The sequence below is a fragment of the Cucumis melo genome, chromosome 3 (assembly GCF_025177605.1).
Source record: "Cucumis melo cultivar AY chromosome 3, USDA_Cmelo_AY_1.0, whole genome shotgun sequence".
NCBI classification, from domain to species: domain Eukaryota; kingdom Viridiplantae; phylum Streptophyta; class Magnoliopsida; order Cucurbitales; family Cucurbitaceae; genus Cucumis; species Cucumis melo.
The window spans coordinates 17,308,499-17,321,958 of NC_066859.1; the positions used below are offsets into that span (position 1 = coordinate 17,308,499).

The 13,460-nt window shown below is 34.4% G+C and overlaps 1 protein-coding gene across 1 annotated transcript in view; it reads left to right on the forward strand.

The window, feature by feature from the left end:
- The window catches only part of LOC103502263 (uncharacterized), a 40,238-nt gene extending 27,371 nt beyond the window's left edge, over nt 1-12,867 (forward strand). Inside the window, exon 4 of the mRNA XM_051082873.1 lies at nt 12,649-12,867. Coding sequence (XP_050938830.1) covers nt 12,649-12,867 — 219 coding nt within the window. The remainder of the gene's footprint in view (nt 1-12,648) is intronic.
- The last annotated feature ends 593 nt before the right edge of the window (nt 12,868-13,460 follow it).

Here is a 13,460-nt window from a genome sequence, read left to right on the forward strand (position 1 = left end):
ATTTATGTTATTGAGAGAAGTGAAGAGTAAGAGATTAACTCAATAGTAATTGACATAATCTTCCATCTTGGAGATGACAACTAGAGGTTCAACCATCCATCTCCACATTTGTTGACTCAAAAAACATATGTTCCTCTTATAAAAAAATTAGTTTAAGTGAGGATATTCGTCATTTGGAAGATTGAAGGACCTCATGATCTTTACAATGTACCATCTTTTCAATGTACATTGGACTACTCTTCTTCGTATATCAATTGATTTGAAATGAAAATTCACATTCATCTAATATGAAATCAGATCTCATAAATCTCAAATGATTATTTGGTCCTATCTTAATATGCCATAGATTTATATTCAACTTTCCATATAAAATTTAGCTTTGTTAGATGGTAAAACCGTTGGAAATATTTTTAAATATAAAACAAACTGGGACAATTTTTAAAAATAATACTTTGTTTAAAGAATTGTCAAAAATAGGGTTCATTTGAAACATATGTCAAAAATAAGGGTGAAGGGCAAACTATTGTAAAAAATATAGTGATTTTTATGGAGAAGGAGGTCGTGAACCTGGTACATGACTTTCTTTAACCCAGTCAAAGCCTATGTGCTTTTATGAATATGTCTGCAACTTGATCTTGTGTCTTACAAGACTTATATATACTTCTTCATCTTTGATCAATTCCCTGATAAAATGATACTTGATCTTTATGTGTTTGCTTCTTCTATGTAAAATTAGATTCTTTTAAAGTAAAATAGATGATTGATGGTCACAGAACATGATGATCCCTTTCTCTTGAGGACACTTCAATTCATTTGGTACATTTCTGAGCCAGAGTGTTTGACAACTAGCTGCAGACAATGAAATGTATTTAGCTTCCGTTGTTGACAATGCTACAACATCATGCTTCTTTAGTGCCTATGAAATTGCTCTATAACCAATATTAAATACATACCTAGATATATTTTTGAAATCATCAATATTTCCTAACCCAATTATTATCATTGTAGCCAATAAGAAGATATATTATCCACATTCTTTTTATAGTGGAATATTCCATGATCAATAGTTCCAAGAATATATCTAAGAATTCTTTTTCCATCTTCCGAATGACTTCTCTGTGGTGATGCCATAAATCTACTTAATAAAATTACTGAGAACATTAGATCAGGTCTAGTTGTAGTTAAATACATTAAACTTCCAACAAGACTTTTATAGATGGTGGCAGCTAAAGCTTTAATAACATCATGCTTGTTTAACTTTAAACTCAGTTCTGTAGGAGTAGTGGCAAGATAAGCATTCTCCATTTTTGAACTTTTTCAACAAATCTTTTGCAAATACTTCTTTTGGAAAATCAATCTCATTATCCCCTTGTTTAACTTCAATAACAAAGTAATGAAGTAAGCCATATCAGTTATCTCAAATTCTTTTTTCATGCTCTCTTCAAATTCTTTAATCACTATTTTTGAATTTTTTTGTAAAGATTAAACAATGAACATATAGACAAATTATCAAGAAAATTACCAGTTTTGTCTTCTTTGGTGTAGAGAGCATATTCTTATCAAGAAATTAACATGTTTGTATAATCTGTAGGCCTTAGAGTTCTCACTATACTCAATAAAAATGCATTTTTCTTATTTATCATCTAGCTTACTTCTTTTCTCATCTAAAATGTGAGAGTAAGCAATGCAACCCAACACTCTTAGGTGACTAACAGTTGGTTTCAATCCACTCCATGCTTCTGAAGGAGTAATACCTTGCACACTTTCCATTCAAACTCGATTTAGGAGATAAACAACACAAGTTACTGAATTTTCCTAAAATTGAACTGGAAGCTTCTTCTCCTTCAACATACTTTTTACAAGTTTCATTATTATTCTGTTTTCCCTCTCAGCAACTACGCTTTGTTGAGGAGTTCTTCGAACAGTCTTTTGATGCTTGATCTCATTTTCTTCCAGAAATGTGTAAAAACAATATATTCTCGTCCATGATCCGAATGCAATGATTTCAATTTTAAGTTATTTTTATTTTCCACCATTGCTTTGAATGTCTTGAAACATTCGAAAGTAGAACTCATTTCTTTTAGTAGATAAATCCACGTTTTGCGACTATAGTCATAAATAAATATTAAAAAATAAATGTTACCTCCATGTGTAGTAGTTCTCATGGGTCCACATAAGTTTGTATGGACAAGCTCGATAGGTTTTGATGCTCTCTAAAAACCTCCCATCGAAAATGAATTTAAATGTTGCTTTCCGAAAACACATGCTTCACAAAGTTGATATTTCTTTTTAATATTTGGCATTCCTCTAACTATATGTTGCTCACACGGCTGAGGGAAAGTATCAAAACTCAGGTGCTTAAATCAATAATGACATAACCATTAGGTGTCATTTACCAAAGTCTCAAAGCAAATAAGTTTCTCATCGCATATTTTAATTGGAAACATTTTGTTGTGAGTCATTCGGACCTTCGTTATAAGATCTCCATTCTTTGTTCTAATCTCACATATGTTATATTTAAAGATAACATCATGTCCTCTTAGGAGAAGTTGTCCAACACCTAAAAGATTGTTTTTGAGACTTGAAACATAATACACATCAATAATTCTTTTTTCTCCCTTTTTGGTTTGGACAAGAATATCTCATTTCCCTTTGACTTCAAGCTTCTTGTTGTCACCAGTCATAACTACATTTTGATGGGATTCATCTAAAGATATAAAAATATCCTTTTATCCAATCATGTGGTTACTACAACCACTATCAAGATCTATCATATTTCTTCAATGTTTGATTCTTGGACGTTAAGTGTGAGGAAGAGAAGACCTTGATCATTATCCTGTTTTGAATTACCCTTCTTAGACAAACAGTCTACTTGAAAATCTCAATAACATCTATAATTGAAACACTGTATGTGAGAAAAATCTCCACAACCACCACTTCTGCATCTTCCTCTATTTGAACTTCTTCCCCTTGCTCTATTTGAAGAAGATTAATTGTCTTTGCTCTCTAACTCTATATTTGTTATAACGTTGGATTTCCTGTTGCCTCTACCACCACGCCCACGAGGTTCTTCCACCAGATGACCCTCTATAGGAGGATTGCATATAAAAAGCTTCTTCTAAAGAAGTAGAATCAAACAACTTCAATCTGAGCTCATGAGATTGAAGAGATCCCATTAAGCTATTGATGGAGAGAGTTGACAAATCTTTGGATTATTCAATTGCTACAACATTATGCTCATATCTTTTAGTCAAGCTTCGAAGGATCTTCTCAACCACCCTTTGTTCTTCAATTGTTTCTCCATTTGATCTCAATTGATTAATAATTAAGATAACACGATTGAAAAATTCTTCAATAGATTCAGCATCTTTCATTTGAATGGAATCAAATTCAACTCGAAGTGTTTGCAATCAGACCAATTTTACATTGTCATCTCCTTCGTACAAATTTTGTAATGCATCCCATGCTACTTTAACAATAGAGACTCTTGATATTGTTTTAAAAATAATTTCATCCACAGCTTGGCAGATGAAAAATAATGCCTTTTTATTTTTTTCTAACATCTCTCAACTCATTGAGTTGTTGTGCTGAAAGACCATTTTCAGTTTTTAGCTATAAAGATCCATTGTCAACAATATCCCAAAGATCATGAGATCCATAAAGAACCTTCATTTGTTGGCTCCACCGCCTATAGTTTTTCCCTCAAAGCGAGGAAGTTGAGGCCACAACATGGTAGATAACATCTTTCAATCCTTTGCTCTGATACCACTTTGTTGGAACTGTTGACAAGCCCCATCTAAATTCACTATGAATTTCACAAACTTTTAAGAGAAGAAATTTGTTCTCTTAGAAAACTCAAGAACACACAAGAGAAGAATATTGTTCTCTTGAAACTCACTTTCTTTCTAAACTTCAATTTGCTGCCATTGATTTTTTTCTTTTCTCTTGCATACAAATGAAAAAAATGAAATCTTTATATAGTACTTAAGAGACACTTCCTAAAAGACATAAAATAAATGAAATACATGCATAGATACCATTCATATACTTGAATAATTACATGTATCTAAAAATGTATGTGTCTTGAAATTAGAAATGTATCTATGGATGTGTATCCATAATGTACCTATCTTATTAATTTCTAACGTTTATTCATGGATACTTGATAGAAGTCTACCAATTTTTTTATTCATAAATTTGAAATAATTTCCTTTTAAAAAATAAGCCAAAAACATGTTTTGTGTGTTTTCTTTTCCTGTTTTGAATCTTTCATTCAATCAATGAAGCGTAACCCACCACATGCGCAATTGAATGGTTGATATTTCAATTGCAGACAACTTTCATTTATGTCTCTTTTATCTTTTCATTATACAAACATCAGTTTATCTTATCTCTTTATAAACCGCTCTTCTTCCTTCTTCTTCACTTAAAAAATATAGATGATTCATAAAAAGTTCAATGGATATGAAAAACAAAGAAATGTAGTTCTTTGGATCCTTTGAGATTTTCAAAGAAACCAACAAGATCATCAACAAAAACAAACGGATCTTTGCCATGGCAGCACTTATCTTCATCCACCATTTAAACTACATTCTTTCAACTTCCATGTGGACCTTTAAATTACATCCTCAAAAACCTCCATGATTTTGGGAATACATCACATCTCTTCTCCTGCAACCAATTCGTCTTTTGGCTTTACGACAACATCTTATCTCTCATATTAATTTTTGGTTACTCTATCTTCTCAACCACCGGTGTGTCTCAAATCTTCACCAGCCAAGAACCGTCCTTTATGGACACCTCAAGCATCGTAGCCATTGTTTGGAAACAAGCTCTCGTCACATTTCTTTGTGTTTATTTTTATTTTGTTGGTGTATCATATTATTGTTGGATTTGCATTATTCTTGATTGTCTTGCCATTTATGAAAGTTGATGGAACTACAGTGCATGTGGCTTTAGTTTTTTACTTTGTTGGGTTGTTGTATTTGGTAGTTTTTTTTTTGGAAGTCTTGTGGGTTTAAATACATGGTGAAGAGTAGGTTGTTCTTGACGGAAAGGATGGTATTGGTGATAGTTATCACATTGACATTTATTTGGGTTTCGAGATTTTTCTATGGTTACAGGGTTTTGTTACAAAGAGGCTTTTTTTGCCGTTAATGTGGATGAATGTATTGTTGGAAGCGTGTGATGAACACCCCAAATAAATAACCTCCAAATAGAATTTTTTTAGAGGAAATAAAAAGTACTTGTTAAAAGACTTTTTGTGTGCATTCTACTCACACTTAGATGATTTAGATTACAACATTTCAATCCTATTTATAGGATTGTCATGAGCATAACTCATACCACAATTAAACACAACAATTTAAGTCCTACATTTAACTAGTGTGAAACTCTTACTAAATTAACTCTAACATTTTTAACTCACATCCTTTTCTAACTCTCATATAAATAAATTCACATATAGCTTATTTATTTAATACATGTTTAATTTTCAACATCCTCCCTTAAACATGTATTTTGAAACACTCCAAACAAAATTCTTAACTTGTTAAACACATTAACTTTGAGTGGGTTCGTGAAAATATTTGCAATTTGATCTTCTATTTTCAGATATTCAACTTGAACCTCCTTCTTTGAAATGCAATCGCTTGAACCTCCTTCTTTGAAATGCAATCGCTGATGAAGTGAAATCTTGTATCAATGTGTTTGTTATGCTCATGGAACACAGGATTCTTTGCTAGAGCAATTGTTGATTTATTGTCTACATGGATCACAGTTGGATCATCTTATAAAATTCCAACTGTCTTTAATAATTTTCTTAACCAAACTGCATAACAAACACAAGAAGCTGTAGCAACATATTTTGTAATGACCCAACTCCTTATACTAAGTCGAAGCCATTACTAAATGTAAATAACACAAATAAAGTTACAAAGTTTGGCTAAAACGAACAAAACCTCAAAATTTTATTTATTTAAAAACCAAATCAAAAGTAATGTGCGAAATGTAAACAAATATTAAAATCCTAACTCGGGCCCTATCTAATTTTAAAGAAACGAAATAACAAATAAAGAATAATTAAAATTCAAATACTCAAGGTATAAGCTCGAATGTAAAGCGGAAGCAGAGATCCCTATGGCTCGCCACGGTCACTTCTGGTCACTCGCCAGCTTGCCCTTGCCCTTACCTCTGCCCCTACCTGAAAAATATGAAATGGAAAGAGTGAGTATAAAATACTCAGTAAGGGACCCATTACTAGTCCCACTAGGTGCTTATTAACTTCCTATTAGAGTCCTGAAAATGGTACCCAAGAACTGGCACGTTTTCGAACACGTGCAACATGTGATCCCGTAGGAACAAAATCTGGTCTTCTGTGACCCAAAGGAACACCTAGGACAAATTGGTCTGTAGCGTACCCAGAGGAAGTGCTAAGACAATCGGGCTGCGAGGATCCCGTCGAATCACTCGAATCATATCTGTATCAATGCTAGACCGACGGTCCCGTCGGACTCACAGTCCTAAATAGGTGGTGATCCCGAAGGAAACCCATGCAGGTACGACTCTAATAGGGTAAGCTAACATGCACCTTAACCACAGCATGCATATAACATAGCATCATCACATAATCATATCACGTCTAATCATCATATCACATCTCATCATAATGTCAAAACATAATGTCATAACAAGCCACATCATCACGTTATACCATGTCATCATATCAAATCACATCATTAGTCCGATCATATCCTCATTAATTGACATATCGTAATACAGTCTAGTCCTCAATGTGCATAACTAAGAATGTATGCGATCTCGTGATTCTAGTCGTAGAGCTAGTAGTAGAAATCTCTTACTTGGAGATTTGCTCAACGAGTTCTAACAGCAAGAAAACACGTCTTCCAAGCCGCGGGGTCCTAAATGGTTAGAAAACACTAGTCTTCATAACTTAAGCAATAAATGGACAAGGATGCAAGAATTCAGTTGGAATACTCACCCGAGGTCGGGGTTACAATGAGATGGTCCTTAACTGGAGAAATCTTACACTCTACAATTCAATTGGTCCAAGCTGTCCTTTTAAGAGAAATAAATTAGTTTAATCCAAATAATTTATTTAGGTTAAAAAATCTTAAGTCCTTGCTGGGTGTGCCAAAAACCTAATCAACCTACCAAAATAGCTGCAAAGGACCGGAGCAGACTAACGGCTCAAAAACAGGCAAATCGACTCGGCAAGAAAGCAGGAATCGGCTCGGCTAGGGAGCAGGAATCGGCTCAACTAGGCAGCTCAGATCGGCTCGACTACGGTGCGGACAGGTGCGGCGGGGCTCGGGTCGTAGAAGGGAGATGTGGGTCGGTCTGATTCTCGCAGAGATGGGCGCGCGGGTCGTGTTTCCAGCTTGGGCGACGGCGAGGACGAAACGCAGCGCTCGACGACAGCTTGCAGGCGGAGGAGACGCGGTTTAGCAGGCATTTCGTTTGGAAGCGGCCGACGGGGTGATCGACTTCTGATCCGCGAGGAATGGTGGCTGGAGAGGCGCGGGTCGAGAGCGAGGCGCGACTGTCAGATTCACGCGGAGATGGGGGCTCGGAGTGCGACGGCGTGGCTGTTGTCGACGGTAGCGGCGGCGAGTATGCGACGGCGATTAGGGTTTCTTCTGCCTCCCTTATTTTTTTATTCCAAAGAAGAAGATGATAGTTTTCACGGGTTCCAAGGGCTTTTTAAACACCAACTTGGTCAAAATTATTTATCTATTTATTTAATAGAAATTTTCTTTCCAAATAAAACATACCAATATCTTAACCAATTAATCAAATTTTGTTCTCTCTCCTCAACCCAATATTCTCAATCTTCAACAAATAACTTTTTATTATCCCAATAAAATACTTAAATTGCCCTCAAAACTTAATGAATTACATAATCACATATAATTACTCAAGTTCCTCCAACAAATCCAAAAATTTCAAAACCACACTTAAGATAAATAAAGTTTCAAAACAATTTTGGGGCGTTACATATTTTGCCTTACAAGTGGATAATGTCACAATAGGTTGCTTCTTAGAACTTCAAGTAAATGCAGCATTACCAAAGAAGAAAAGATATCCACTAGTGCTCTTTCGATCATTAGTATCTTGAGTCCAATCACTATCGCAATAGCCATCAAGCTTGAATTCTTTAGATTAAGAATAAAATAACCCATAGTCAAGCGTACCTTTGAGGTAACAAAGAATTCTCTTTGCCACTTTCAAATGAGTAGTTGTAGGAGATTCCATAAATCAACTCACCAATCCAACGCTAAAAAGAATATATGGTCATGTGCAAGCCAAATATCTCAAACTCCTAACCAAACTTCTGAAATATGAAGGATCAACATAGTCTCCTTCTTCATATTTGGATAGTTTGGTCTCAGTTTCAATCAGAGTTGTGACTGGCTTAAAATTAATCATATCGAACTTCTTTAGAATTTCTCTAGTATATCATCCTCGAGAGATGAAAATACCTTCCTCTAACTGATTCACCTCAATGCCAAGATAATATGACATCAGCCATATATCTGTAATTTCAAATTCTTGGGTCATCGCCTTCTTGAGATCTTCAAACATACTTGCACAATTTCTTGTCAAAATTAAGTCATCCACGTATAAACAAACCACCAAAACATCTCCATGATCATTAGTCTTAATATAAAGACAACGTTCATAAGGACACCTCAAATACCCATTTATCAAGGAAATATTTGTTGATTATGCTATTCCACGTTCTTGGTCCTTGTTTCAATCCGTATCATGTATTCTTCAATTTTAGAACTTTATCCTCTTGGCCTTTCACAAAATAACTAGGAGTTTATTCTAACTAGACTTCTTTTTTAGGATATCCATTCAAAAATGCTGATTTGACATCCATTTGAAAGATCTTTCAATTATTTTGAGTAGCAAGAGCAATTAACAACCTTATGGTTTACAAGCGAGCAATAGGAGCAAATACTTCTTCGTAATCAATGCCTTTTCTTTGAGAATAATCTTTGCAACTAATCTTGGTTTGTATCTCTCTACTTCTCCCTTTCCATTTCTTTTTATCTTGAACACCCATTTGACACCTACTGCTTTCTTTCCATTTGGAAGAATAAAAAGTTCTCATGAATCATTCTTTTTTATGGCTTATATCTCTTCATCCATCGCAATCTTTCATTTGTTATTTTGCAAAGCTTCTTCAAAATTCAAAGGTTCACTCACACCAAATAAACAAAAAAGAGTAAGGTTATTAAAACTTTGACTCAACTCTTCAGTTTCATCATATACGCCTTGTAAGCTTCTCATGCCACGAGGCCTTTTGCTTCAACTTGCAGATGATGAGGGTGTGTTATGTTGTGGAGTGATTGGCGATGTTGGTGGTGTTGATGGAGAAGTACTGTCACTAGGCTGATCATGATCATCGAGAAAAAGGAAAAAAATTTAGCCTTTTAGTTCTTCTTTCCAATTTCACGATGCTTCTTCATCAAACACGACATCTCTACTTACAATCATCTTCTTTGTAACAGGATTATAAAGTTTGTAGCCTTTTGAGCTTGCATCATAGCCCACAAAAACATGTTTCTTACTTTTATGATCAAGCTTACTACGCTTTTGATTAGATATATGTGTATAAGCGATACATCCAAATACTCTCCAATGGGCAATGGATTGTTTTCTTCTTTCCTATGCTTGTTGAGGAGTTTTGTTCCACAAGCTTCTAGCAAGGGAACGATTTGACAAGTACACTACCCATTCAACAACTTGTGCCCAATATTTTTTTGGCATCTTCTTGCTCTTTAACATGCTTCAAGCCATGTTAAGTGGGAGCCTAAAGGTTCTTAGTATTGCTCGATTCTTCCTCTCAACAACACCATTTTGTTGTGGAGTAAATGGAACTGTCATAGGTCGATGAATTTTATTTTCTATGCAAAAAGTTGTGGATTCATTTGAAGTGAATTGACCTCCCCTGTCTAATCTCAAAGATTTTATGAAACAACCACTTTCTTTTTCAACAAGGGCTTTAAATCTAACATGCCAAATACTTTTGATTTCTCCATGACAAAATAAACCCAAGTTTTTCAACTGAAATCATCAGTAAATAATAAGAAATAATTATTCTTACCGAAAGAACTTGATTTGATCAATCCACAAAGATCAGTGTGAACTAACTCTAGTTGTCTCCTTGTTGATCTCAAAGATGATTCTTGTGGAAAAAGCTTCCTTGATTGTTTGTTGTAAAGGAAACCTTCACAAAATTGATCTGGATGTTTCACATATGGAAACCATTTCACCATGTCCTTCCTTGGAAATAGTCTCAAGCCATCGAAGTTTAAATGCCCAAATCTCAAGTGGCAAATCCAATTTGGTTCTTTCATACATGACTTTAAAGATTTAGCAACATGAGTTTGAATGTTTAATAAAAACATTCAATTTTTCGTCATTTGCACTTTAGTAATCATATTGTCATGATTATCTCTTATCACAAGACTATAATCATTCATGAAAATATTATAGCATTTCTCTAAGAGTTGTCCCAATTTCAAAATGTTGTTCTTCATATCAGGCACATAATAAACATTAGAGATAAACTCATGCTTCCTATTCTTTAAATTGATCAAAATTTTACCTTTTCATTACATTGGAATTTTTGTGGCATTACCAAATATGATATGTCACCAATAGATTCATCAAGCTCCACGAACATCGATTTACTTCCATAGATGTGATTGCTTACACCACTTTCGAGATACCATGCACTATTTTCACATGTTCTCGCACCTTTGCATGCTAGAAGCAATGATGAATCACCGCTTTCTTCATTTTTCTTAGCATAATTTGCATTTTCTTCAACTCTATTTCTGCACGCTCTGGAATAATGGCCGAATTTATGATAATTATAACATTCAACCTGTCTTTTGCCATACCTCCCGTCATTATTTGATTTTTCTCCATTTGACCTTGAATAATGTTGTCCTCCACGACCTCTTCATCAATTTGAGTTTAAATTACTCTCATCAAATTTTCTTTGACCATGATTCCTACCACGTCCTCGACCTTAATTGCCTTTTTCTAGGTTGTCTTCTTCCTTATTTTTTAATTTCAACTTTAATGAAAAAAGTTGCTCAATCGTCTGCTTGTTCTTCTTTAGATGCTTTTCTTCATGGGCTTGTAAAGAACCCATAAGTTGATCAATAAACATTGTATTCAGATCTTTTGATTCTTCAGTAGCTACAACGATGAAATTGAATTTTTTATCCAATGAGCAACGTATCTTTTCTACTACGAGCTCATCACTTATTGTCTCACCATATCTTTTTATTTCATTTACTACTACAACCAATCATGAAGTATAAACTGAAACTGATTCAGACTCCTTCATATGTAGTGATTCATAAACACCTCTCAATTTTTTAAGGTGAACCTTCTTGACTCGATTTACTCCTTCATACGTATTCTCTAAAATTTGCAATGCTTGATGTGCAGTAGTTGCTCTAGAAATTTACTCTAAAATTTGAATGATCAATGGCTTGATGAATAATGACAAGAGCTTTTTAATCTTTTTTTCTTGTATTTTGTAAAGCTTCTCATTGATCTTGACTCAAAGCTGCATCACTTTCTAGTTCCTTATAACTGTTATTAATAATGTCCAATATCTTATAAACCAAGTAGAGCTTTCATTGGAATACACTAATTGCCATAATTTTCTTTCGTAAGTCGAGGTACTTGGAAGAGAACTAAACTGTTGTTTGACATGTGCAAAAACAATTTTTTGGACTCCAAACTCAAGCTCTGATACCACTTTGTCGGAACCGTGAGATGACCACCCCAAATAAATAATCTCCAAATACATTTTTTAGAGGAAATAAAAAGAACTTATTAGAAGACTTTTTGTGTGTATTCTACTCCCACTTGGATGAATTAGATTACAACATTTCAATCCTATTTATAGGATTTTCATGAGCATAATTCATACCACAATTAAACACAATAGTTTAAATCCTACATTTAACTAATGTGAAACTCTTTCTAAATTAACTCTAACATTTTTAACTCACATCCTTTTCTAACTCTCATATAATTTAATTTACATATAACTTATTTATTTAAAACATGTTTAATTTTCAACATGTCTCGAGCAGTTTATCATAACAGATTTGAGTTTACCTATTATGAAGGCTCGTGCTGGAGACAATGTTCTATTTCATCTATAAATCATTATCTAAAGTCATACATCATGAAGAAACCTGATTCATGCGTTCAGTGGGAGCCTGGAGTCTGAAGTCGAGACACATGCTACTAAATCATATAATTGAACAGAGTTTGTATGTTATATTGATGTATCTTGACTTAAGTGAATATTAATGAAAATTACTCATCAGGGCTGTGCGTAACCCCCCAAACCTAGGCAACATTGGCCGAACTTGGTTACCAAAGTTTCGTGTGTTATTCTCTTTTGCTGACCCTCAAGCTGTTACAAACGTTATTAGCTTTAGTATTAACTGAAGGTTTAATTGATTATCTCTCACATTGTTTTTTCAATTGGTATCAGAGTCTTGTTGCAAGATCAAGGAGATAATTAGAGAGGGACCATCAGCTTCACATCCTCTTGTACTTGATGGAAAAAATTACTCATAGTGGAAGCCTCATATGATATTCTTTATTAAAAAATTAGATGTAAAAGCGTTGAGAGCCCTTGTTGCTGGTTATGAACCCCCAATAGTTACTATAGATGGAGTGTCTGTACCAAAACCCGAGGTTAACTTGATAGAAGCTGAAGAACAGGCATCAGTTGGGAATGCTAGAGCCCTAAATGCTATATTCAAAGGTGTTGATCTAACATGTACAAACTTATAAACTCCTGTACTACAACTAAAGAAGCATGAAAATACGGGAAGTTGCCTATGAAGGTACTTCTAAAGTTAAAATATCCAGACTGCAGTTGATAACTTCAAAATTCGAAGCTTTAAAAATGACTGAAGATGAATCAGTTTCAGAGTATAATGAAAGGGTTCTGGAGATTGCTAATGATTCACTACTACTTGGTGAAAAGATACCTGATTTTAAAATTGTTTGCAAGGTGTTACGTTCTCTACCAAGGAAAATTGATATGAAAGTCACTGCCATAGAAGAAGCTCGAGATATAACCACTTTGAAACTTGATGAGTTATTTGGGTCACTAATCACATTTGAAATGGCTATATCTGATAGAGAAAGAAAGAAAGGCAAGGGGGTCGCTTTTAAATTTGCATATGAATAGTAGGCTCCAGTAAATCAATCTGATAATGAGTCAATCCGGATGAGTCAATAGCTCTCTTGACTAAACAATTCTCTAAAATGATCAGGAAGTTCAAAAGTATGAATACTGCTGGACCAACTACTAAACCTGGAAGAAAAGATGGTGAGAACTTTACAAGAAAGGCAGATAAACTCTTAAACAGGAGAAATGG